The sequence below is a fragment of the Colobus angolensis genome, unplaced genomic scaffold (assembly GCF_000951035.1).
Source record: "Colobus angolensis palliatus isolate OR3802 unplaced genomic scaffold, Cang.pa_1.0 Scaffold129, whole genome shotgun sequence".
NCBI classification, from domain to species: Eukaryota; Metazoa; Chordata; class Mammalia; order Primates; family Cercopithecidae; genus Colobus; species Colobus angolensis.
The window spans coordinates 3,232,819-3,258,171 of NW_012114141.1; the positions used below are offsets into that span (position 1 = coordinate 3,232,819).

The window sequence follows — 25,353 nt, forward strand, 5'->3', positions numbered from 1 at the left end:
CTATGAGGATATGATACCAACTTCATAGTGTGATCTAAACAATGCGATGCTATGATCCCTTTACTCATTGAAGACCAATAATGTCCCACTCCTGCCTTGACTTCCCCAATGGTGTATGTTACAATTTAGCTAAACTGGGACTACATTTCCCAGAATTCCCTTCCCTGGTGGCCCTGGGTTAGCACTGACCACAAGAGAATTTTTCTGCAAGATTTGGAAGCCAGAAGTAAAGCAGCAGACATGGTTTTTTTTTTTTAGGCTCTGAAGGCTGGAGCAGGATCCCAGGAACAGTGGGTGCTCATGCATGTTGCAATCTGCTAGCTTGCCTTGTTCTGGGCCAAGTACTTATACAACTCTGTGGAGACAGCTGCCAGCTTCCCCTGGGAGTCACCCACAGCATTAAGGTTGGAGGTGGTGAGAAAGGTGTAGGTTCCGGTTTGTATTTTCTCTTGTTCACACCAAGCTTCCTTTTCTGACTACCAGTTTGGCCGACCAATTACTACTTTAGGCTCAACATCAGATGCAGAGATAACCACTTTCCCTGGATGCCTCCACTAGCTCCCATGCCATATGAAGTCTAATCCTTATAACACATCTCCATTCTCTCTCACTCATGGTTCTTCAGCTTCTCTGGATTGAACCCTGACACATTATGGCTGAGTCCATTGTTGTCTAAACCTAAAAATTCAGAAAATTCCTTGGAACATAGTCTCGAGTAATTTATTATGGAACAAGAAATACTTAAGATTAAACTATCATTTATTGAGCCCTTACTAGGTGCAAAATCTGTGCTAAGTGCTTTACATGCATTATCTCATTTAATCTCATAAAATAGTCCCCAATCCCCTATCCAGTATGCCTTACTCTCATCACCGTCACCAGTTGGTGGTTCGGAGATACCTGCTAGCTCCAGTAATGCTCTAAGTCCTCACTGCCATTAGGAATTGTACACTGGGACCCAACGTCCTCGGGGTGAACCAGGTGGCCTGTGCTGTCCTAAAGTCCACACAGGTAGTGCCCACTGATTTTGGTCCAAAGATACAATCTTTGACCCTATCAAACACTCAGTTCTTCTCTAAGTATGAAGTCTGGCCCCAAATATCTGTCTAGTGACTGGGTCCCGATACCACAGTCAGATCTCACATGGGAATTGCCCCAAGTGTCGATCCTCCTGGACTGAAGCGATGCTGGTGGCCCTGTGCATGCATTGGGATCTCCTACTCCTTACTGGGCATGTACCCCCATTTGGGAGCTACTTCAATTACCAAATCAAATACCTCTCACTTGCCAGAACTGGGACTGAGGTGGCCACCTTCCTTGGAAACAGCCTGCTGGGCCTACCTGTGCCTCCGCAATCTACATTGGTAGCTAGGTTAGTTTCCCAGCATTTGTCCTATCTCAGCAGGTGCTGTGGCGAACTTTTCCAGGTTGTACAAAGATGAAAGTTAGTAGGGCTTCTAATTAAGATATTCAAGTGGATTTGAGTGGCTTTTCAGTATCAGTAACTGTGGTAGTTATGTGCTATATTAACTTGGCCAAGCCGGAACTATTTCCCAGTATTCTCTTCGCAATATGGTTCTGGGTTACAGATGAGTAAAAAGGAGAAATTGGTGCAAGGTTTGAAAGGCAGAAAGGAGGTAGCAGCTGTGATGCTGGAGAGCGCTCCAGTGTAAGGTGGTGAGAGACAGCTGCAGAGGCGCTGGTCGGTTGGCTTTCATCTTCCCTCTTTCCTGCATACCTGGGGCTTCTTCCTGCCAGCTTTACTGACCAACAGCAACTCCAACCCCACTACCGACGACGCTTGGCTGTAAGCTCAGAGGTAATCGCGCCAGAGATGCAAAGACCCTTCCAGACTTCTTCACCAGCCCCTTCCAGGGTTCCCACTCCCACAGCTGGACATTCTTAACTTCCAAATTTCCCCAAAGTTCGAACTTGTCCACCTGCGCCGGAGAAAAGGCCATGCCTTTTTTCCCTTTGAGTAGTAAAGTCTGAAGACCAAAAAACAATTTTCTTTTTTAAAATGCTAACTTGCTTTCCTAGAATTTGAACAATATTCATTCATACATTACAAAGAATTGTTTTGTTCTGAGTTCTAGGGCTCTTCTGTAAGTGCATCTCTGCAAGTATGTAGAGAAAGGTGGAGAATCCCCCCACTCTACCTCCACCCGTATTTTAAGCCTTTGGTGGAATTGTGATTTCTCTTTTATGTGCCCTTTGTTTTAAACCCTTAGCAAGCAATAATTTGTAAACTGGTTTCCCAGTCAAATATGTAATGATGGCAATCTGCTAGATAAGAAGCAGGGAATTGTAGGCATCCTCAAATAGAGTTAAAGAAATGCTAATTACTTACACCTGCAGAAGCTGTTGCTTTTGGAAGGTATATAATTAGCAGCCAGCGTGTGCTGAAAAATGTGATTGTCTGTTTAAATACGGGATGCAGCCTGGAGGCCACCCAGTTTAGAGCTCTACCGCTGTGTATATTGGCCCAGCCTGGGTTCTCCTGGCCACTTGTTAAGGCTGACTGCACGCCTAAATGCAGCGTGTGGCCAATTGAGCCCCCTTTCCTTGTTCCATGTGCAAAGCAGGTGTGATTATTTAAAAAAATTGGCTCCTTTTGGCTGGCCACGGTGGCTCACGCCTGTAATCCCAGCACTTTGGGAGGCCAAGGCGGGCGGATCATGAGGTCAGGAGATCGAGACCATCCTGGCTAACACAGGGAAACCCTGTCTCTACTAAAAAATACAAAAGATTAGCCGGGTGTGGTGGCGGGCACCTGTAGTCCCAGCTATTCAGGAGGCTGAGGCAGGATAACGGTGTGAACCCGGGAGGCGGAGCCTGTAGTGAGTGGAGATTGCGCCATTGCACTCCAGCCTGGGTGACAGAGCAAGACTCTGTCTAAAAAAAAAAAAAAATTGGCTCCTTTCAACTTCGTGAGACTTTCTGCTTTTCTAGCCCAGTGGTTCTAGGCCTTGGCTACACATTAGAATCGCCGGGGACACTTTTTAAAAAATCCTGATGCCCAAGTTGCACCCAAATCAATTAAGTCAGACTCTCTGGGGCATCAAATTTTTAAAGTGCCTGAAGCGATTACAAATGTGCTGTCAAGTTTGAAAACCAGTGGTTCCCAAACTTTAACTGCATGAGAATCAGCTAGCAGGCCTGTTAAAACACAGGTTGCAGGGCCCTACCCCTAGATTCAATAAGAGGGAGGCAAGGGTGTCCAAAACTTCACACTTCTCATATTTATGCCAAGAATACTGTCAATGTTTGCTGTGGCTTGGATATGGTTTGTCCACACCAAACTCATAATGAGGCTTGGTCCCCAGCTAATGGTGTTGAGAGATGGTGAGACTTTTAAGAGGTATTTGGATAACAAGGGATCTGCCCTTGAAGAAATTAATGACATCTGGTGGGAGTGAGTTCTCCCTCTTCCAAGACTAGATTAGTTACCAACAGAGGGGGTTGCTATAAAATGAGGCTGACTCCCCAGTATGGTATCTTTGCACATGCCCACTTCCCGTTCTTCTCCATCATGTTAGGACACAGTACGAGACCCTCACCAGGGTCATAGTATGAACTCTCCAGGCTCCAGAATCATAAATTAACCTTTATTCTTGATAAATTATCCAGTCTGAGGTATTGTTACAGCAACAGAACATGGACTAAGAGAAAGCTCAGAACAATGTTTAACTCCTTTTGGAGTTAGAATAGTTAACTATTTTTTGCACATGACAGGGGTTAGCTGTCATGTTTTATAGATATTAGCTCATTTAATAATTTTCACAAGGCTGTTTCCTTCTCAACCTTCAGGTCTTGGAAAAAGTGCCAGAGATCAGACTCCCTTAAAAAGTCACCTGACCCAGTTACTTTCTCCCACATCACCTGGTTTGTTTCCTTGGGGGCTCTAACTCATCTGTAATCTTGCTTCTGTCTCTTCTAGTTCCACGTTAAGTTTCCAAATGTAGAAACCCAATCTTCTTCACCTAGTGCCTAGCATGTGACAGGTGCTTCTCTGTCTAGTGCGTAGCACATGACAGCTATTTTTCTAATTGCAGAATGAATGGGTTCACACAGCAACCCTGTGAAAGAGGTACTATGATCTATATTTCACAAACCAGAAGATAATTATAAAGTAAATTCTTGGAGATCACAGTGGAGGAACTAAGATTCTAATTGTCTTCTGACCAGAGCTAGGCTCTGAAATCACTCCAAGAATTGATCATCAGCCTTAAACATCAGTCTTCTTTCCTGGTAATAAACTGAGTCTAAGAATGTCAACTTTGTCTTACTACCACTTGACTCAGTTATTTTTTTCCCAAATAGCAATAACAATCCAGAGCCCAAACTGCAGAAAGTAGCAATTTCCTTATTTAAAAACTACTGTCCAAAACAAAAAGCCTATTAACAATACCCCAAAACAGTTAAGATTTCTACCTCATATAAAATCATAAACATTTTAATTCAGAATGTTGATATTTAGAAGAAAAACTACAGAAAAGCAAATGGATTTGAATTATCTGACTTTATTTAGCATGCAATGCAATTTATTCTGGCAATAAATTAATATGTGCAGTTATAAAAAATGTTGGGTGCTTTTTCCAAGAAAAATGTTTCTGAATGTGCACAATAGAATATATGCAGAATCCTTTCAACAGTCGACTTCATAATTTTTAAACTCCTAAGTGTGGTAACACCAAGTATGGAACAATGGACTTTCTCTGTAATTCATGATTTAGTTTGCATTTATCAAGGTTTTAATTGCCTTTTCAGTTCCTACAAGCTACTAAGCCTGAAATTAAAGAACTGACAGCTGAGAATGGAAATCACCTGATCAAGTCTCCTAATTGTACAGCTGAAGAATCCAATAGCCTTGCCAAAGATTACAAAGCTAAAAAGAAACACAGCCTGGATTACAAGTCAGTTTTTATGGGTGCTCTAGAAATATCTTGAGCTAAATAAGGCACACGTATCACACAGAACTTTAGTCATATCTCACAGTCCAGTTTTACTCTGCTTTCTCTTTACTTTTTAGAGAGGAGGTCTTGCCCTGTCAGATAGGCTGGAACGCAGTGGTGTGATCACAAGTTCACCATAGCCTCAAACTCCTGGGCCCAAGCAATTTGCTCATGGCCCCACACTTTGCTAATTAAAAGAAAATTTTTTAGAGGCAGGGTCTCTCTATGTTGCCCAGGCTAGTCCTGAACTCCTGGCCTCACACAATCCCCCTGTCTCAGCTTCCTGAATAGCTGGGATTACAGGCACAAGCCACTGTGCCTGGCTCTGGTTTTACTTTCTGCTTAACACAGGATTTAATCTTGATGTGTTCCTTTATAGTTCACAAACTTAGTGACTCAATTGTTTTAGAAACAAACCAATAAATGATTTTATTTAGAAATAATCTGATTTAGAAATAAAACCATTCCCATTACTGCAGCATTATCATCAGTCACCGATTGCTAATGCTTTTTATGCTTCTTTTTTCCTGGGATGTGTGAACCTGGCAACTTTTCCTGTTCTTCTATGTTCTTAGCAAACCCACATCAAGGGTGTCTGTTCATGTTTGAAATTCATCAGCATCAGAAAGAGCTAACATGTTGGCAATATCTAGAAAACCAGCAACATGATTGTGAACAGTTCATTTCGCTTTGCAGCTGATCCCACCATAGTGAGTGAGTACTCTGCTCTGTTCATCTGAGCAGTCACTTTGCTTTTGCAAAGCAGTTGTGGATTGCTTCTGCGATGTCAGTGTCCCAAACAGCAATGAGATTTCTCATCACATCCAGAATATGCCACATAATGTACTGAGCACTTTCAGCATACAATTTTTGGTACTTTATTGTCTCAGCCTAGTGGCTGCACATAGCCATGCTGCACAAGTGAGTAAAAATGGCGACTCACTTGTTTTAACCTCCAATGAATGTGTACAGTACACTTACCAATAAGTAACAGAACGTTTACATTCTACCAAGCTATTTTTCTAATTGCAGGAGCCATTCCTAAAACAACCTGACAGACATCAGTGCATTAACATTTTTTATTTATACACAGTAAAGCTGTGTATATAAAAGGAATTTTCAAATTTCCAACGTAAATGATCCTAATTTCTGGCTATTCTTAGTACTGCAGCAAAGGAAGAATGACAGCCTACCTTTATACATTTCTTTTTCTCCAGGGCAACATTTCTCTGCAGAAGTGAATGTCTGCTTTGGCTGCATGTTATAGAGGCTTATTAAATATGCTCTCATGGGCATATTTATTCACAATAGATCCCTCATTTTCAAGCTCATTCTCTGCTGCAGATGCTTTACCTTGTAGTAGTGACACAACACTGTGATATGCCAAAAGCACAGCTTCCAGCCACGGAAATTTGACATTAACCCCTATCTGGAATGCAATTTCATTAGCCTTATCAAAAAACAAAAATTCAGATACAGAAATATTACTTGCTCTGATCTGACAAAGTCATTCAAACATTTCATTTACTACACTAGAATGCTCTGCTCCTCTCATTCTGTCACCAATTTCACTTCTTTTGGATGTTTTTCATCTTGTCCTGACTTCTAAGGAATATGCAGAATATAAGGAAACTCCTCCTTCTTTCATCAGTTTAGACTTTCTTTCTTGTTCACTAACTTTTAGCTCTGGAGACATTGTGACCTCACTGTATCTTTTCTTTAATACTATAACCAAATTCTCTGCATGAAGCATTACAGAAATGACATGCTGAACAGAACATGTCCATCCTAATGGGAAAACTGGGGAGACTGGCTTGGTATAGAAACTCGAAGTGTGGTACTGATGAAGCAACTAATTTTAAATTTAGAACAGCAAAGCTGATGTCAAATTTCAAAGGAAGGGCTAATTTTAATCATCTTAATAACCAAGTCAAGAATACAATCTCTTTTTTATTAAGAAATCCTAATGACTGAGGTAGATGATGCTGTTATCAGATACTGAAGGAATTTGGTTTAAAATATGAAAATGATGAAACCAAGGGAAAGAAAGCACTGTTTTGAAATTATCTTCTTTTAAATTTAGATGGATCATTAAGAATGCTTCCAATTTAAGGTTCTAAGCACAAAATCCAGATATGTCATGTTCTGGACTTGCTTCCTGAAGATGAACTCAGCAGCTGATGGAAAGAATCCACACTCTCACAGAACAGCAAATCACAAATGGTTGTCTCTGTGAAGCCAGTAGCTCTGCATTTGATATTTCTATCTGGGCTCATTTCCAACTGTTCAGGATTTGGATTCCTGAAGGCTTCTTCAGCATTGAACTAATTCTTTGTTGGCTGAAGGGGCTGGGACGGTTTCTCCACACACAAACTGATCCTAAGACAGAGTGAGAAATGCCATTAACCAATACATTTCCGTGTCACAAATGCATTAATATTAAACCTTCATTTTGTTACAGAATCAATCCAGCTCTGTTAATTTTGTTTTTCCATTGCTATTATCATGTCATTGGTCAAAGAGCCAATGACAGCACTAGAATTAGAATCTTAAACATGTATCAGTTTTTGATTCTGAATTCATTATTTAATATAAAGCATCTTATAAACAAATATTCCCATCTTCAGTTCAGAGCAACCACTTCTCAGAAATCACATAAAGACATGTCACATCTTTTAAATTTCTGTATTACTACTTACACTAAAACTTCTCCACTTTAATATTTGGTCATTCAAATACCAGTCCTCTTCAAAGTAATTACTTCTTCTAACTAAAAGGGACGGGTCTTTATGTGTTTCCCAACACGGATAATCTGCAACGTTAGCTACTTTGTAAATGAAGTTCAATCTCTGATCATTTATCCTGGCTTGTGTCAGTTACCACAAAAAATCTCTGCTTCCAAGGTTATCCCTCACCTCCAGCAATCTGATTCCTGAAGGATCAGCCCCTACTCTGTCCCTGCTACTCTGTTGTCCAATATTTGGAACCCTTTCACTGTGCCCTTTGGAATTCATGGTCCATTGTTAGCACAATGCTCCATATTCTCAACCTCTTCGTCAAAATATCCCTTTACCCCCAAAAGCATTGGTAATATCTGGAAACAGTTTGAATTGAAACAACTGAGGATTGCTACTGGCATCTAATAGGTAGAGGCCAGGGATCCTGCTAGACATCCTATAATGCATGAGATATCTCTGGACAACAAAGAATTACCAGGTCTAAAATGTCAATAGTGTTGAGGTTGAGATGAAGTCATATTCTTAAGGACAGTTTCCCCTATATGCCTGTCTAGTGGAGGCTCTGTGTTCTTACACTCCTAGTACCAGAGGGATTGGAAGTGGGGCTAGTTCCTCCTTTTTGCCACCCTTCTCCTTTCCTGTCTAAAACCTATCAGTTTAGAATCTTATGTCTTGAGACTACCGCACTGCTATTCTTCTCTGTTGCTGTCATTTATCCACCCTGGATGCCATATTTCAACCCCTCTGGATCGCCACCGTATTCATCCTATCATCCTTTCACTGCCCCTCACTCCCTTCATGTTCTCTTTACATAGTTCAAACTCCACAGTCGGTTATAACAACTCTTCTCTCACGCCTTACTATTCACTTGGGAAAACCATCAACGAGGTTAAATCTAACTTTCTGTGTCCATATTGACTTATGAAGGCTGAATTTCTACCACTTTAAACACTCTCTTGATCCTCTATCACCACTGGTTACTGTCGCATGTCTCTGCTCTCCTTTGCAGCAAACTCCTTAAAAGAAATGCCTATACTCACTGCCTTCCGTTCTCTCATTCTCTCCAACCAGTTTTCTGCCCGTTGGTTTCTTCAATCATGCGCTGTTCCTGTTACTCCATGGAAACTGCTCTCGTCACCATCACAAATGAACTCAGTGTTACTAAAGCTAATGGTTTACCAGTGTCACATGACAAGGATCACCACTTCCTCGACCCTTTCTCATCTGTTTTCCAGGATTTGACACTGCTGATTTTCCTCCTTTCTCAGTGGTTGCTCTTTTACCATCAGCTTTGGTGATTCCTCACTTCTCTCCCTGACTTTTTAATACTGGAGTGCCTTAATGCTCAGTCTGTATTTTATCCATCTCTACATTCACAGACCTGGTGATCTCATCCAATTTCATGGCTCTAAATGCTGTCTGTCACTGATAACTCCAAAATTGACATTGCTAGCCAATCTCTCTCATGAACTCCAGACATATATATCCAATTGCCTTCTCAACAGCTGAACTTGGATGACAGACCTCTCAAACTTACTATGTACAATTTCAACCCCTACACCTATAGTTATATTCCCTCAATTGACGGTAACTCCATCCTCCCAGTTATTTAGGTAAAAAATATTGAAATCATCCTTGACTCACTCCTTCACACCCTATATAAATCAGTCATTCAAAGTGTATCCAGAATCTAAGTACTTCTCATTACTTCCATTGCTGTAACCAGGTCCAAGCCACCCATCTCCTTCTTTAATTAGTGTAATAGCCTCCTCACTGGTTTTCCTGTTTCTATGCTTGCTCTCTATAGGCTACTCTGAACACAGCAGCCAGAATCATTTTTTTTAAAAAACTTAAGTTGGATCACAGCACTCCCATGTTTGAAAATCCCCCAATGGTTCCCTATATCACTTACAACAAGAGCCTAAATCCTTAAAGTGATCCATGACTTCATCTTGGACTATTCTCATCCTGCTCTGCTCTGGTCACACTGGCCTCCTCTTTGTTCCCTGATAAAATCAGGCATGTTCCTGTCTTAGGTCCTGTTCACTGAACGATCTTTTGCTCGACTCTCTTAACCCATACCCTCGTATGTACACGGCTCACTTCCTCGCCTCCTTCAAATCTTTACTTAATAAGGCCTTTCTCAGTAAGGCCTGCCATGATCACCCTATGGAAAATTGCAACCTCCTCCCAGACCAGCACTCCTGATCTTCCTTACCCTGTTTGCTGTCTGTTGCAGAGCGCATTTTAATACAAGAATGAATCATTGTATTTCTAAAATTATAGTCTAAATTATAGCCTGCTTCGCTAATGAGGCTCTGTGCCTTATCCCCATTTTCCCTATATTCATTTTGGAGTACATTCTTGAGAGTGTTAAGCTCCTTACCTAAATTTCATTCCAAGTACTGAACTAAACTTTGGGCAGGAGTGTGCAGTAATAACATTTTTTTTTCCTATTGTCAACATCCTTGGGTGAAAGACAATAGGGCAACTAAAGACTAAAATGAAATTGTAAAGCTGCATCTAGGAATTATATCTCAAACAAGATAATGCAGAAGTCTACGTATAGCCAGGCATGAAATACCATACAATTGTTGCCTTCAAAGTCTAGGAGCGCTAAACAATTTTAATTACATATTAAATAGAAGAGAAATATAAAAATTGTCCATTAAAATAATCTATATACGTTCTTCTATTTAATAAATAATAATTTTCACTAAAGCTAGATTTACCTCTAAAACTAAAATAAATTATGTAATCTGAACTTTAAACATTTTAATTTACTATTCGGCTGTTTATCAATGGTGTTTAAAACCTGCCTAAATACCGCACTTTACCTAACACAATGAAACATTCTCCTGCTCTCATCACTGACAGGCTGATCTAAGTCCTTGCCACTGCCTTATAACACCCTTCCCCCGTTTTAAAATTATATCCCTTACTTTGTCATAAATCACTTTTATAATGAGAGAGCAGCTAGGACACGTTGCAACGTCTTCCCCATTCTCCAAATCTTCCTACAACGAAATCAAACACCATGTGGTCAGCATAGTCTTCTCTTCGCCATATCCTCCCCCAAACCTAACCCACCCCTAGATGCAAGTCCCTTGGTGGCTTGCCTTCCCCGAAAGGTGGGTGAGAACCCCAGGGCCTTCAGCAGGAAATGCCGACATCATTTTCCCCTAGAAACAGGAAGGTTAGGCGAGCTCCAGTAGCCCCAAAAGCCCTGGGAAACAAAAAACGAGTCCCCTCCTCGACAGAAATATCCCAGGTTGGGACTCTAAGGTAGCGATCGGGCGGAGAGACAGAGGCTCCCCGCCGCCCTCTCCCTGGCCTAATTTAAGACCAGAACTACGTGCCTACCGAGAGAGCTCAGGGTATTAGTTGGGGTAGGGGGATGCGGGAGGAGGAAGATTCAGCAACGGGAAAGAGGGCGTGGGTGACACAGCGCAGCAAAGGCCACCCAATGACGGAAGGAACACCGCGGAGCCAAACTGCGCTTGCTTGGGTGAACCGCCGGGCGGCACCCTGAAGTTACCTTGGTGATGGAGAAGTTATCTCCACATGGGCAGGGATAGAAATACGTCTCCGAGTCCTCGTCATATTGGAAGTCCTCGATTTCCACCTCGTCATGAAACACTGCCATGGTCAGCCGGGGTCGCCGAAGCGGTGACAGCTCCGCAGTCAGACACTAGCTCCAACCGCCTAACTTGGCCGGAACCGGCCGGGGCTCGGCATCATCAGGTCGCGCCGGGCAAAGACTAGCGCTTCCGGCGCATAGGCAATGACGCAACGCCGGCCTGCGCGGCCAAACGGATAACCGTTACGGTCACCATGGAGATGGCTGGGCTAGGGGCGGAGACGGCGGAGCTAGGGGCGGAGACACTGGGAAGACGGCGTGTCTTGCTCAGCGGGGTCGCGCACCGCTTCTCCTATTGGATGGCAGCGACCAATAGAATGTGGGGCTCGCCCGCGCTGCTGCGTCATGTCTGGGACCGCGGAGTGTCCCAGGTGCCGGCAGCTAAGCGTGGCAGGGTCTGCAAGCTACACCAGCGGGGAAAGTTTCCCTGTTTCTTGTCGCCTGCTTTAACGCCTTAAACAGCCCCCTGAAGGCTGCAGCAGGTGCTAGGTAGCATCCTACCGGCCCTCGGGGAAGGCGGAGTGGGGAGGCGAGAGCAGCTTAGCCTCCTTGACCTCCCTTCCTGGTGACGGACGAACAGTTCCCGTGGAATTTCGCTTCACCGAGTGACCTTGAGCCCAGGGCGAAGGTCAGCTTGTTAGTTCCTGGCTGCAGGTACATTCCGCTTCTTTCTCACCCCAGAAGTCTTAAAATATCCTAAATTGTGTTGCTGAAAGGACCAAGTCCTGGAAGGCAGGGATTGAGTTTTAGTCTTCTGTTTGCCAGGCATATAACATTATTAACTACGATGATTTGTAGTAATAGTAATAACATCACCTTTTATTATTGGGGAGTTATGTGCCAGCTATTGCACTAAGTGGAATTGTCAACTCCAGGAGTTTACATGTTATTCCATTTTATTAGTCTTTAAGGTACAGAGAGTTGGGCATCTTGACTAAAATCATACACCTGGGAAATAATGAGCTTTTCTGTCTCCAAGGCCCAAGGACAAATTACTTATGTGAGGACCAGATTTTTCTTTGCGAAGGAAATGGTATCAGTAGGAATGTTTATCAGTGTGAGGCCTACGTATGCCTTGAAGCGAAATGCAGATAAAAGGCATTTTTGTCTTGAAAGCAGTGCTAGTGCCTGTTTTGGTAAAACCGATTCCATTGGGTCTTACTCAATTACTGGGTATTTTAATATCTTAGTAGAGAAGAAATGCATTGTAGTGAAAAAAAAAAACAGTTTTGAGAGAAGATCTGGGATCGGAGTCTTGAGTTGTTGATTAGCTCTGGCAAGTGGGTATTTATATTCTTTGGGCCTTATTTCCTCTTCTAAGAAAGGATTGGAGTAGAGATGATATAAGATCCTTTTTAGATGTAACGTTGCACTTTTGCATGGAAATTGTGAGTTTTACTTGGTTCAGCAACGATATATAGCATATTTAGTTTTCATTTACATAACATATCCCTGTGCTTATATTTACACACTCATATGTTGGCATAAAGTTACCAATTTTGTGCACACTTAGATGATGCTCCACTCAATGTAGCCCCTTTAAAGCTTGAAAACTTAAAGGCAGAGGAGTTTTTGGGGGAAAATCCAGAAGCTATATTACAGGAGTTTATGGAGGATTATTTCAAAGGCCTAACAAACGCTTAATTTTGCATAGTTATAGATTTACCCAGCAGTTAGGAAACATTTGTTAAAACTTGTCAAGGATTAACTGTGATGATTCTGGTCTGTCTGGGCAAAGGAGACATCCCAGCAAAGCCCACGCAGCTTGGAGGCTGCTCCACTGTTGACACAAATACTTCCCACAAGCCTCTTGGAGACAGGAAAAAAAGGGAGATTCTCCGTGTCTATTCTGCAGTCCCTTTGATCATTTTGAGGTTGGGAGCCGTCTTTACTTCTTTAGTACTTCTGAGTGTAAGTACTTGAAAATTCATTATGAGCCATTTTTGTATGTTGAATGGGTGTAGTCATATTTGGCTCATGGGAGGTATAAATTGGTAGATCTTTTAGAAAGCATTTTGCATCTATCAAAAAGAATTTGCTGAGGAATTTTAAAATCTGAAGTTAGTAGTCCTAAAAGTTATAGGGGTTGTTGGGTAGTTTTTCTTTGTAATGTTCCAACTTTTCTTTGAATACATGTTACCTAAAGTGGAAAAAACGAATGAGCTACTTATTAATAATAGTTGACACTGTGTTGGTCATACACTGTGACCAAATCCTTATGTGCATTATGTCATTCAAACAACCTGGTGAGGTATAAGTATCATTACCCCCATCTTTAACATTGAGAAGCAGGAGGCTTAGGGGCTGAGGAACTTGCCTAAGGCAAAGCTGGTAAATGGCAGTAAGCTATGATGAGAACTCAAATCTGTCTGACCCTAGAATCTAGGCTTTTAATTAACATAATGTCATTTTTGATGTGATGGTACTTCAAGCTAGAGCTAGATTTAAAAAGCAGCACTGTAGCTCTGCAGACTGCTGAGATCTTCCTCTAAGCAGTGCTTGTTCCCTTGAGAACTAGATTTGGGGAGGGGAGGCTTTCTATGGCTTTCCATATGTTTTCATCGTGGCATCCATTGATCGTCCCACTGTCTGGTCAGAGATGGCTGCTCTTAACGTTCTGCCCAATTTGAGCTTGTGCTGTGCTGAAGAAAGTAAAACCATATCCAAGCATGTAATGTAGTTTATTTTACTCCACCCAGCACTTTTAAAGAAAACTAAACAGTTACAATGACTACTAAACTTTACATTTATTCCTAAAAGGATGGAAATATTTTGTAATGACACCCTTTTTGACCCTGAGAGTGTAATATAAGCAGATTTATTAGTTGCTATAGTAATTTGAGATCACAAGTTTATTTATCATAAATGTTAACTAACACTGCTTATCCAGAAAACAACGATGCTTAGGGTTCTTAGCCTAAGTTCAGATTTAGAAAACCGAGGTGGGCAGATCATGAGGTCAGGAGTTTGAGACCAGCCTGACCAATGATGAAACCCGGTATCTACTAAAAATACAAAATTAGCCAGGCATGGTGGCACGTGCCTGTAATCCCAGCTACTCAGGAGGCTGAGGCAGGAGAATCGCTTGAACCTGGGAGGCGGAGGTTGCAGTGAGCCGAGATCGTGCCACTGCACTCTAGCCTGGGCGACAGAGCTAGATTCCATCTCAAAAAAAAAAGTAGGTCATAATTGTATAATGCAAAGTATATTTGATGAGTGCTGTTGTATATCAGGCCAGAGGGAGTTGTGTATTGTGTATTGGCAATACCAAACCTCCACCTCTCTAGGTTGTTTGACAAGGAAGAGAAGGGGTCAGTGTATTAGGATTGATTTTAGTAACACTCTTGCTTGCCAGGTACTTTGGTAGACGTTTTATTTATTCCTCTCAGTAATCCAGTGAGGTGGCATGGGTAATGTTAAAATGGCTAAAATTGCTGAAGATTAGAAAGCAGGAAGGAGTCACACCTGAGCCCAGGTCTGCTGATTTCAAGTCAAATGCTCTGTGTATACTACTTGTTTACCAAGAGGAGCCCCTTTTCTTCCTCAGTGACACCTGATTCTAAATTGACAGATGTCCTGATTGTTCTTTGAACTTAATTTCAGTGCATTTGTGCTTGTTGAGGCATTCTTGGCTTTTCTCTGTCAGTGTCCTCTCACACCCTGCCTAATGTATCAGCAAGTTTTGGGGCTCTAGTTCCAAAATATATGTCATGTTCATCTACTTCTGCCATCTCTGTAGCTGTTACCTTATTATAATCTTAGACCAGAGTCTTTTTAACTGGACTTCCTGCTTCCACTCCTGCCCCTCTCTATTATCCTTCCCACAGCAACTTGAGCAGTCCTTTAAAAATATAAATTAGGTCTTGTCCTTCTCCTGATTGATTCAGACTTTTCAGTTGCTTCCCGTTACCCTTAGGATACAATTCCTACCCCTACTATAGACTGCTGGACTTCATCTCATTTCACTCTTACCAGCTTACTGCTCTCCAGTCATACTGGCCGTGGTTCCTCTTCACATGCCGGGCTTATTTCTGCATTAGGACCTTTGCTCTTGCTAGTCCTTCTGCCAGAGTGATCTGCCTTTAACATTTGCTTGGCTGCCGTTTCTTCATCATTCAGGTCTCAGCCAAGGTGTCATCACTGGAGAGATATCTTTCATAATATTTCCCCCACCTACCCCATCACTCTTAGTTCCTTTATCATACTCATCATAATCTATAATTATCTTGTTAATTATTTGTTTACTACTATCTGTCTCTGGACTGTAATAAAAGCTTCATGATGGCAAGGGCCTTGTGTCTGGTTCTTTATTATATCTTCAAGGCCTAAAATAGTGCCTGGCACCCCTGTAATTGTTGAATGAACTGAGTATACCTGTTGAACTGAAACCATGTAATTAATCTTAAATGTTAAATTTAATCTGTTGCTTGCAGAAGTTTGTTTCACTACATATTTAGTGGGTGTCAGTTTTATTTAGCATTTATTATAATTTTCTGCATTTCAGAAATAAAGTTAGTTCAGATTTTTTGGTAAGGGAAGACCTGTGAGGATACAGACATAGATGGGATGTTCTTCTTTATATGGTTTTAGAAATAACTTGATATATATTGATCTGCTGTGGTTGATTAAATACTTACAGTATGAAACTGCTGGACATACTTCAAAAAATTAGTAGGTTTTTAATTATTTATATTTTAGGACTGACATAAAGCTTTGGAAAGAACTTGGAACAGAATTTTATAAAAATGTCCTTTATTTACCAGTAGGTGGCACTCTTGGTCATGGTTACTTTTACAAAATAAACTCGGGATTTTAAAGAGAACTGTTTTGTTTTGTTTTTTTTTTTTGAGACTGAGTTTCGCTTTTGTTGCCCAGGCTGGATTGTAATGGCATGATCTTGGCTCACTGCAACCTCCGCCTCTCAGGTTCAAGCGATTCTCCTGCCTCAGCCTCCCTAATAACTGGGATTATAGGTGCCTGACACCATACCCAGCTAATTTTTTGTATTTTTAGTAGAGATGGGGTTTCACCATGTTGGCCAGGCTGGTCTCAAACTCCTGACCTCAGGCGATCTACCCACCTCAGCCTCCCAAAGCACTGGGATTACAGGCATGAGCCACTGTGCCCGGCAAGAACTGCTTCTAAAATTAACATTTGTTTTCCAGTTCAGTTGAGAAGGAGACCATTCAAACAGCATAATCATTAAACAATGTATTCTATTGTGAGGACAACTTATTTTAGCAATAGTTGTCTAAAACATTGAACAGAACAGTATTTCCATATTTAATAATATAGTGGTTAAATTTTATCAGGGAACTTGGCCTTAAGTGACATGTAACTGTGTCATTCTAGCCTTTGGTCTGCTGTTTCCTAGGGTGGATATCCTAAGTAGAAGGTTAAAGACAGGCCAAGGAATATGAACAAAAGAAGCTGTAAGATAAATAATGAAAAAAGAAAAATGGAAGCATGGAGGGAAGAATGAATGGAGAGCGGGTAATTGAGAGTGGGCTTGTTGTGAGGTGATGCCTACTGATTATAATGAGCCTTTCCTTTGGCAGCTAAAAGGTAATAGTGCTTTTGATCAGTTCCCCAAAACATTGTTATATGTTGTTTGTGCCATTGCAGGAACTTTGTGAGAATTTTAATGCATGGAAAAACTGTCCATGTTCCAACTGCTGTACATCCAAAAGTCTCAGTGTAATAGCAGGACCAAAATATTCTGTCAATCAGCTGACCGTATTCTTAATGACTCCTAAAATCTCGTGGACTTCTAAAGTAAGTTTCAACTTCTTTCTTTCAGGGATTAAGGTAACGTTATAGACTTAGAACATTTAATGGAGAAAAACTACATTTAGTGGTCTTGAATGAGGTTGAAGAGGCCTTCTGCTTTTTTCATTTAGTGAAGAGAAAAATAGCAAGTACTATGCTTATCCATAATGATGATGCAACATACTATGAAAAGAAGAAATATATCGTTTATCTAAAGACTAGTTATGAAGCAGTGAGCTTTTTAATATGATTGGGGTATAACCGAATAAACTATATATGACTTATATCACCATCAGATTTATTTATTATTTATTTTCTGTCTTCATCTATTGAAAGCAAACTCCCTAAGAGGGTTTTTGTTTTCTTCTTGCCTATGGCACCATTGCTTACGCCAGTGCCTGCCACATACTGGACTCTGGATAGATACTTGTTAAATGAAGGACCAAATTAATGAATATGGAGTAGGAATGTAAACACTTAGCTTGAATGTTTTGCTAACAGCAATTTATTACAATTAATTTATATACTGCCTCCCAAAAAGCTCAGAGAAAAAAAGTATTCATGTGCATTTTCATTTATTCTCAAGGTAACTAAGATAGAAAAGGACAGATAGAGCAATGTAACATGTTAAATGTGGCCATTTCAGACAAATGTTTAAAAATTGACATAGGAAAATGATATAAAAGGAATCAGAAAGAAATATCATCTGACTCCTAATCAGTGCTTTTCTTGATAGACTGGTAGTTTTTAGAATTTGAAATGTTGAAGAGTGTGTGTGTGTGTGTGTGTTTACCTTTTTGTTGAAGTTCAAGTACAAACAGAAAACTACACAGATCCTAAGAGGACAGCTTAATCAGTTTTACAAAAAGTGAAAATACCCATGCAATCTGCACCGAGATTAAGAAACAGCATTGTCACTGCCACCTCCCAAGGGAAATTGCTAACTTGATTTCTGACATCATAGATTCATTTTGTCTGTTTTTATACTTTATATGCTTTAGAATAAAAGAATATCTGTTCTTTGGGGTCTGGCTTCTTTCAGTATGTTATTTGTGATATTCATCTATGTTACTGCATGTATTTGCAGTTTGTTTTCATTGCTGTATAGTGTATCTTACTGTGTGAATGTATCACAATTAGCTTATCTCCCCTAGTAATGGCATTTGGATAGTTTCCAGTTTGGGCTATTTTGAATAGTGTTGTTATTATCAGTTTTGGTTTTTTAGTATCTGGGAACCTTAAGTTTCTTGTTTGGGAACCATGGTAAATTTATCTTCCTCTTACACTTTACCTAACAAGAAATGTAAAAGACTTATGTAGTGCTCTTTAGGTAGAATACAATTATCAGGAAGTTACAAAATCTACTCCCTTCTTCTATAATAGCATAAGATTAGTCATGTGAACTTGGTCAGAGATTTTAGAAAGCAATAGAAAACACGAATATTTGATAGAGAACATGAATATTTGATAGCACCAAAAATTACATACTTATATACATAATTGTGAAGATACCTTGAGTCAACTCTAAATAGTGGAAGAAATTTTGTCAAGGTGAAGTTGGGCTCTTGGCTACTTAGCTGGTAGCTTGACTCATAATAGCACCAACAGAAATCTAAACTCTTCTTCACTGACCTTTTAAAATGGTCTGCTAGTTCCCCACTTTTTAAAAAAGCAATTTGAAATTTCAGTTTTATGTTTTCCCAGGAAGCACCATGGCCTGTGCTGCTGTTATGATTCCTGGGTTGTTGCGGTGCTCTGTTGGAGCCATCCGTACTGAGGCTGCTTCACTGAGATTGACACTCAGCACTTTGCGCCACCTTACTCTAACCAGGTGAGTCATTAAGCCTTCTGTGTCATTTGAAGTTGATTTTCAAAAAACTCGACCTGCTGATATTTGTGGGAGGCATATCAGACTCCCGGAAAGGTAACATCTTGGCTTCAGTGTGCATGCTGTCAGGTTGTTAACCCTTTTTTTTTTTTTTTTTTTCCTGAGATGGAATCTTGCTCTGTCACCCAAGCTGGAGTGCAGTGGGGTGATCTCAGCTCACTGCAACCTCCACCTACTGGATTCAAGCGATTCTTCTCTCTTAGCCTCCCGAGTAGCTGGGATTACAGGCGTGTACCACCACACCTGGCTAATTTTTGTGTTTTTGGTAGAGACAGGGTTTCGCCCTGTTGGTCAGGCTGGTCTCGTACTCCTGACCTCAGATGATCTGCCTGCCTCGCCCTCCCAAAGTGCTGGGATTACAGGCGTGAACCACCATGCCCGGCCAAAATTTTAGTTAGATGGGCAAATACTTACTGGCCACTTTATAGGATCCATAGTGTTATATTGTATTTAGGATAACCGTGATATTTCAGGAAAAACTAATTTTATTATTTTTATGAAGATACTATGTAATGACTTAATTTTACTTTCTATTAAAGCATAATGAAATCCAAAAGGAAAACTGATCACATGGAGAGAACTGCAAGTGTCGTTCGACGGGAGGTTTGTATCTTCGGGGTATGACAGGTTTTTCCAGCTACTAGCTTATGGGTAAAGCATTAGATGAGTCTGGTCCTTTTGAAGGACAGTTGGGAAGTTTGTTATTTTTCTATATAGAAATTTTCTGAGCAGGACATACGATATCTGATTTGAAAAGATGATAGATACTCAAATTTTTCCCTTTAAACTTGGAATGAATGGATTACCTGTTGATGAAGGGAGTAGAGCAGCAGTTGAGGGAGCCATCCTCACAGGTATGATGTTTAGGGTTATATTTTAGCGCTAGAATTTCTTTTACAGCCTACATTTTATGAATAGCTTACCTTTTTGTGTGTGTGGGGTCTTTTTTTTGTTTGTTTTGCATCATGTCTCAAAGTCATTGTTCTCATTCCTACTTTAGAACAAGGGAGAAAGCACTAACATCTGAGAAAGGAAAATGGACAAGCTCTTGTTATCCTTCTAATGTACAGATTTTTTCCACCATATTCAGACTATAGAAAGCTAATCTACCACCTGAAAGGGTGTCAAGGGCTGAGAAGTAAAGGATCCTCACCCTTTACCTCAGTGAGTGACCCCATTTTTATTTAAAAACATAAATTGGATATTTGCTTTTGCTTTTTTGAATGTTGATCACTTATTCAGGTATATTTAGCTTAGGGTTATAAGTCTATTGAAGCTAACAATAAAAATCTATTTCATATAAAGAACGATTATATACTTCTACAAACATGGGCAGAAATTATATTGTCTCATTTAAATTTATCTATTAATGGAAGCATACACTTTAATGTAAAGGCATATTGTTTAGGCCCTACTTTTAAGGCTAACTTCTTTCAGAAAATTATCTTGGGACTAAGGGTAATATGTTTGTTGATTCAGCTTAAAGTTCATTTTTTTTTTTTTTTTTGAGAAGTTTGTAAAATTAGTTCAGCATAGTAGATTTAGGAGCTTGTGGGGAAGTACACTTTTCCCAATGATAAATCTGAAAAGACCTTTTGGTTTGTTGAAGTGACCAAAAATGCTGATTCCGTAAATGTGAGACTTGTTAGGATTTCTTTTTAAAAAATGAAGGCCTTGCAAATTGTGAAAAAAAAGTGATTTCTCTTACAGGCTCTTTCCTGTTGTATTTTGAGGCTGGCGGAATTAGAGCAGAGGTTGAAAATCTTTCTCTAGAAGGCCAGATAGTAAATATTTTAGCTTTTTTGGGCCATGCTGTCTTAATAACAACTTCTAATCTTTGATTTTATCATGTGAAAAGAGCCATAGACAGTATGTAAACAAATTTCATTTACCAAACACCCAGATTTGGCTCTGCAGGTAATAGTTTGCTAGTCCCTGAATTAGAGTATTCATTTCAGAATTTTACGATACCAATTAATTTTAATAGCCTGCAGAAACTAAGTGAAATATGAGCAAAAAAGAATCATCATGCATTTACAACAATTAGTGCATTATTTACTGTTGAGCGTCAACTGATATTTATTGAGCACCTCCTATTTTCCAGAACCAAAAACTTTTTTGTTAACCTTACAGAATTCTCAAAACTATGCCATAAAATAGATAATAATATTTTAAGACAGGTAAGATAGATAGATAGATAATAGTATTTTCTTTTTTTTTTTTTCTTTTTGACACAGGGTCTTGCTCTGTCACCAGGCTGGAGTGCAGAGGTACAGTCATGGCTCACAGCAGCTTCTGTCTCCCAAGCTCAAGTGATCCTCCTGCCTAAGCCTCCTGAGTAGCCAGGACTATGGGCGCACTACTGTGCCCAGCTAATTTTTAATTTTTTGTAAAGATAGTCTTGCTGTGTTGCCCAGGCTGATCTTGAACTCCTGGCCTCAAGTGATCCTTTCTCCTTGGCCTCCCGAAGTGCTGGGATTACAGGCATGAGCCACCACACCTGGCCAGTATTTTCTTTTTAACAGATGAAAAGAATAAGAATCGGACTAATAGCAACTTGCACAGCATCCATCATAGGCATTAACATACTTAATTATGTTGACTGCCAATTCTAAGGAAATATATCTATTTTTCACATTTTTATTGTTACCACAAAATCTTTACTTTTACATTTTTCAAATTTGTGTGGATATAAACAGTACTTTTATTTATATCACCATCATTTCTCTTTCTTAATAACAGACCTTTGTCTCCCTAAGGTTATCACCACTTCTCTGTAATTTCTTGCTTATTAATTTTAATAAAATTTACATAAGTGGGAATATACAGTATTCAGTATTCTGCAGTTTACAGATGAGGTAGGTACATGCTTTAAAGGTTACACCTATTAAGAAATAGATACCAATGGCATGTCTCTCTCTGAATGCGCTCACTCTGCCTTGGGTGTGTGCTTCCCCCTCCAATAAATCACTGTACTGTCAAAAAAAAAAAGATATCAACTGTGATTTCTAAAATATACTTAAATATATTTAAAATTAGCCTCATTAAAATTTTTGGTTTGTACATGTAGCTGTATAACTACAGTATGTTAAGAAGCTTAAATGACTGTATTATGATGGTCAGTGACATATGAAGTACTGATACACATATTCTTTCAAGTTTGAAGTACCTCACCTGAGAACTGGGCTGAGGGGTAGTTCCTTAATTTGGTTCAGCTGGAATAAAATTATAAAAGGTGTATTTTACTTTATGTAACAGATATATAACTATAGCCAAAAGGTCAGACAGCGCAGAATTCAATAAATATTGAGGATAATGGAATAGTTAATATCAAATTCTAGCGAACTTCTAGTATTATGAAAGTGTATCTAAGAGAAAACCTGTTCTAACAAAATTATTTTAAGAAAAAAGGAACTCTAAAGAAATAGACTATTAGAGATCTAGTAAATATTCCTATTTTATAGATTAGGGACTGAGGTTCAGTCTTGATAAGTAACTTGCCCAAGCCATATGTGCCAGTGGTGAAACCAGGACTGATTGCTGAACCTGACTTCTGTTTCAGGTTCTTTTGAACATGCCTTTGTTCTTTCATGTTATGACCGAATCATATCATTTATTCACTAAATTTTAACTTTAATTTGGAAAATTATCAACTAATAAAACTGTTTCTCTTCAGCACAACTCTCTAGTTTTTCTAAAAATGAGCATTATAAGAACAGGATACAGTTCATAACATTAGAGCACTCTCATAGTTCCTTAAGATCAGAACTTTATACAGGAAAAAGTTCCCTTTATATAAAGTTTGATTTGGCTGGAAAAAGCTTACAAAACAGTCATAGCTTTAAAGCCTTTTTACGCTATATCATAGTGACATCCTCTGTTGTAAAACGGTTTTTTATCATCTGACATTTTCTTCAGATAACCAGTTTTCCTGCTTTGGCTGTCTTATAAGAGCTTCCAAAGACTTCAGTCTACCTATAGTTTATTGTTTGTAGGTCAAGAAGAGTTATCTTCGAATGTAGCTTAGAGACTTTCTGCCAAAAATGTTCTTTATTTGTGTCGTGTCTGCAGTAGGAATGTTCAATTTGTGTTCGAACGCAGTGGCTCATGTCTGTAGTCCTAGCACTTTGGGTGGCTGAAACAGGAGGATCACTAGAGACCAGGAGTTCAAGACCAGCCTGGGCAACATAGCAAGACCCAGTCTCTACAAAAAGTTACCAATTAGCTGGACATGGTGGTATGCTTATAGTCCTGGCTACTCAGGAGGCTGAGGCAGGAGGATCACTTGAGCCCAGGAGTTCAAGGTTACTAACGTGAGTTATGATGGTACTACTGTACTCTAGCCTGTGTGGCAGAGCAAGATCCTGTCTCTTAAAAAAAAGAAAAGAAAAGAATGTTCCATAGTTTACATCCTTATATAAGGAATCTTCAATGTCTGTGTCTTCCATTTCCCTGGTTTCTTTTTGGGCAGATATAAAAGAATTAACTACAGGTTTAGAAAACTGACAATAATAGATTATTTATTTGTGTTTAATTCTTCAACTGTTTGATTAATTATGCTAAATAAGAATGAATTATCCTGTGCTGACCTGATTTTCATGGAATATTTGTAAAGTTTGGATTAGCAAGATAATTGGTAGTTATTTCAAGCACTTCTTGGGTTTCCAAAGACTGTTGAATACCTTCTGAATTTGAAGTTATCAAAGTAATAGTTGTAGAATTTAGATATTCAAAAGATGTGTGAAAACCACCTATTTTAGTTAACTGATGTTTCCAAGATAGATTCTGGTTTCCTAGTTAATCTTGTTTAACTAGTTTAAGAGTTTCCTAGTTAATCTTGTTTGACTAAGAGTTAACATGTATTTTGACTTGAACCTGGGAGGCAGAGGTTGCAGTGAGCCAAGATTGCGCTACTGCACTCCAGCCTGGGCAACAGAGTAAGACTCTGTCTCAAAAAGAAAAGAGTTAACATGTATTTTGTATACTTCTTGGTTTTGGAAGCTGGTGACTTTACCAAGGCAGATGAATCAAGTAATTGCATGTTCAGGGAGCACATCTGTGTTAACTGTATTTTTCTTTGCGTCATTTAATAAAAGTGATTTTTCTGATTTGGCTTTTAGGCATACTTTTTTCTCATCTTCCAATTTTTTCTTCTGGGTTTTTTTTTTGTTTGTTTTTTAAGAAGGGTCTTTTCCTTGATTGTCTTCAGGCAAAGGAAAAAGTTGTTGGAAATGTACTTTGTTTTAAGTATCAAATCCCCCATCTGATGTCAAGAGAGTCAGGAGTGAAACGGTCACTGCATAGTGACTGGTATTTACTAGAAACCCATCAATCTTGCTTTCTATTTTTTTTTTTAACCACTTTTCAAGTGTTTCTTTGTCATTTAGAGGAAATGGGTCTTTATTTTTTTTTTGTCCCTGGCGATTCATAGAGTAAATCGCTGTCCTATGTAGCTGAGTGTCACTTGTATGAGGTCCTGGGAGACCTGGGGTCAGCAAGAGGTGCAAGGCGGCCCTTCTTCCATTTCAGAATTTTATAGGACAAAATTATTGGGACTTTTAGGGGGTTATTTTGAGCCAAGTTTAGGTAAACTACAAAGAAAGTTAATGCAAACTCTTTAGAATTTTAGTGCCCACAAGTCAGAAAATTACAAATCCAATCGTGGATTTCAGGAATTTTTTAGTTGCATCTCTTCTCCTCTTCTGTTTCTCTTTCTTTCCTTTCCTTTTTTTTTTTTTTTTTTTTGGAAACAGAGTCTTGCTTTTGTTGCCCAGGCTAAAGTGCAATGACACGATCTTGGCTCACTGCAACTTCTGCCTCCTGAGTTCAAGTGATTCTCCTGCCTCAGCCTCCCCAGTAGCTGGGATTACAGGTACCTGCCACCATGCCCTGCTAATTTTTTTTTTTTTTTTGAGACGGAGTCTTGCTCTGTCGCCCAGGCTGGAGTGCAGTGACACAATCTCGGCTCACTGCAAGCTCCGCCTCCCGGGTTCACGCCATTCTCCTGCCTCAGCCTCCTGAGTAGCTGGGACTACAGGCGCCCGCCACTGTGCCAGGCTAATTTTTTGTATTTTTAATAGAGACGGGGTTTCACCGTGGTCTTGATCTCCTGACCTTGTGATTCGCCCGCCTCGGCCTCCCAAAGAGCTGGGATTACAGGCGTGAGCCACCGCGCCCAGCCTCCTCGTCTGTTTCTAATTTCCCTTCTCCCATACAGAATAAGAACTGCGAAGAGTTGGGAGGAACTGGAGAAAGCTAGATGATATCTGACTTTCTTGGCAGTATATGGCCATTAGGGACTTGCCCCAATTTCCAGAGGGTGCTTCTAGCCATAGAGTAGGGCCTGGACCTTGGACTGGTTGA

The 25,353-nt window shown here is 40.0% G+C and overlaps 2 protein-coding genes and 1 pseudogene across 5 annotated transcripts in view; 1 reads left to right on the forward strand and 2 right to left on the reverse strand.

The window, feature by feature from the left end:
- Nucleotides 1-4,503: 4,503 nt before the first annotated feature.
- On the reverse strand, nucleotides 4,504-11,556 carry DPH3 (diphthamide biosynthesis 3). Of its 2 annotated transcripts, XM_011933706.1 has the most exons (3): nucleotides 11,232-11,556; nucleotides 10,636-10,710; nucleotides 4,504-7,334 (listed from the first exon to the last, which is right to left on the reverse strand). In XM_011933706.1, the coding sequence occupies exons 1-3, from the start codon at nucleotides 11,337-11,339 to the stop codon at nucleotides 7,269-7,271; spliced, it is 249 nt and encodes an 82-aa protein (XP_011789096.1). In that variant the 5' UTR covers nucleotides 11,340-11,556; the 3' UTR covers nucleotides 4,504-7,268. The 2 variants fall into 2 exon arrangements, with proteins under 2 accessions (XP_011789096.1, XP_011789097.1); XM_011933707.1 differs by lacking the exon at nucleotides 10,636-10,710 and having other exon boundaries at nucleotides 11,232-11,451.
- Nucleotides 11,557-11,559: 3 nt separating this feature from the next.
- OXNAD1 (oxidoreductase NAD-binding domain containing 1) overlaps nucleotides 11,560-25,353 on the forward strand; it is a 75,724-nt gene continuing 61,930 nt past the window's right edge. For 2 of the 3 annotated variants that reach the window (XM_011933711.1, XM_011933710.1), the window contains exons 1-4: nucleotides 11,560-11,987; nucleotides 16,959-17,108; nucleotides 18,807-18,933; nucleotides 19,530-19,593. In XM_011933711.1, the coding sequence (XP_011789101.1) occupies nucleotides 18,815-18,933; nucleotides 19,530-19,593 (183 nt within the window). In that variant the 5' untranslated portion in view covers nucleotides 11,560-11,987; nucleotides 16,959-17,108; nucleotides 18,807-18,814. Of the gene's footprint in view, nucleotides 11,988-16,958; nucleotides 17,109-18,790; nucleotides 18,934-19,529; nucleotides 19,594-25,353 lie in introns of all 3 variants that reach the window. The other variant, XM_011933709.1, reaches the window with a different exon arrangement.
- On the reverse strand, nucleotides 22,848-24,419 carry LOC105505799 (annotated as a pseudogene).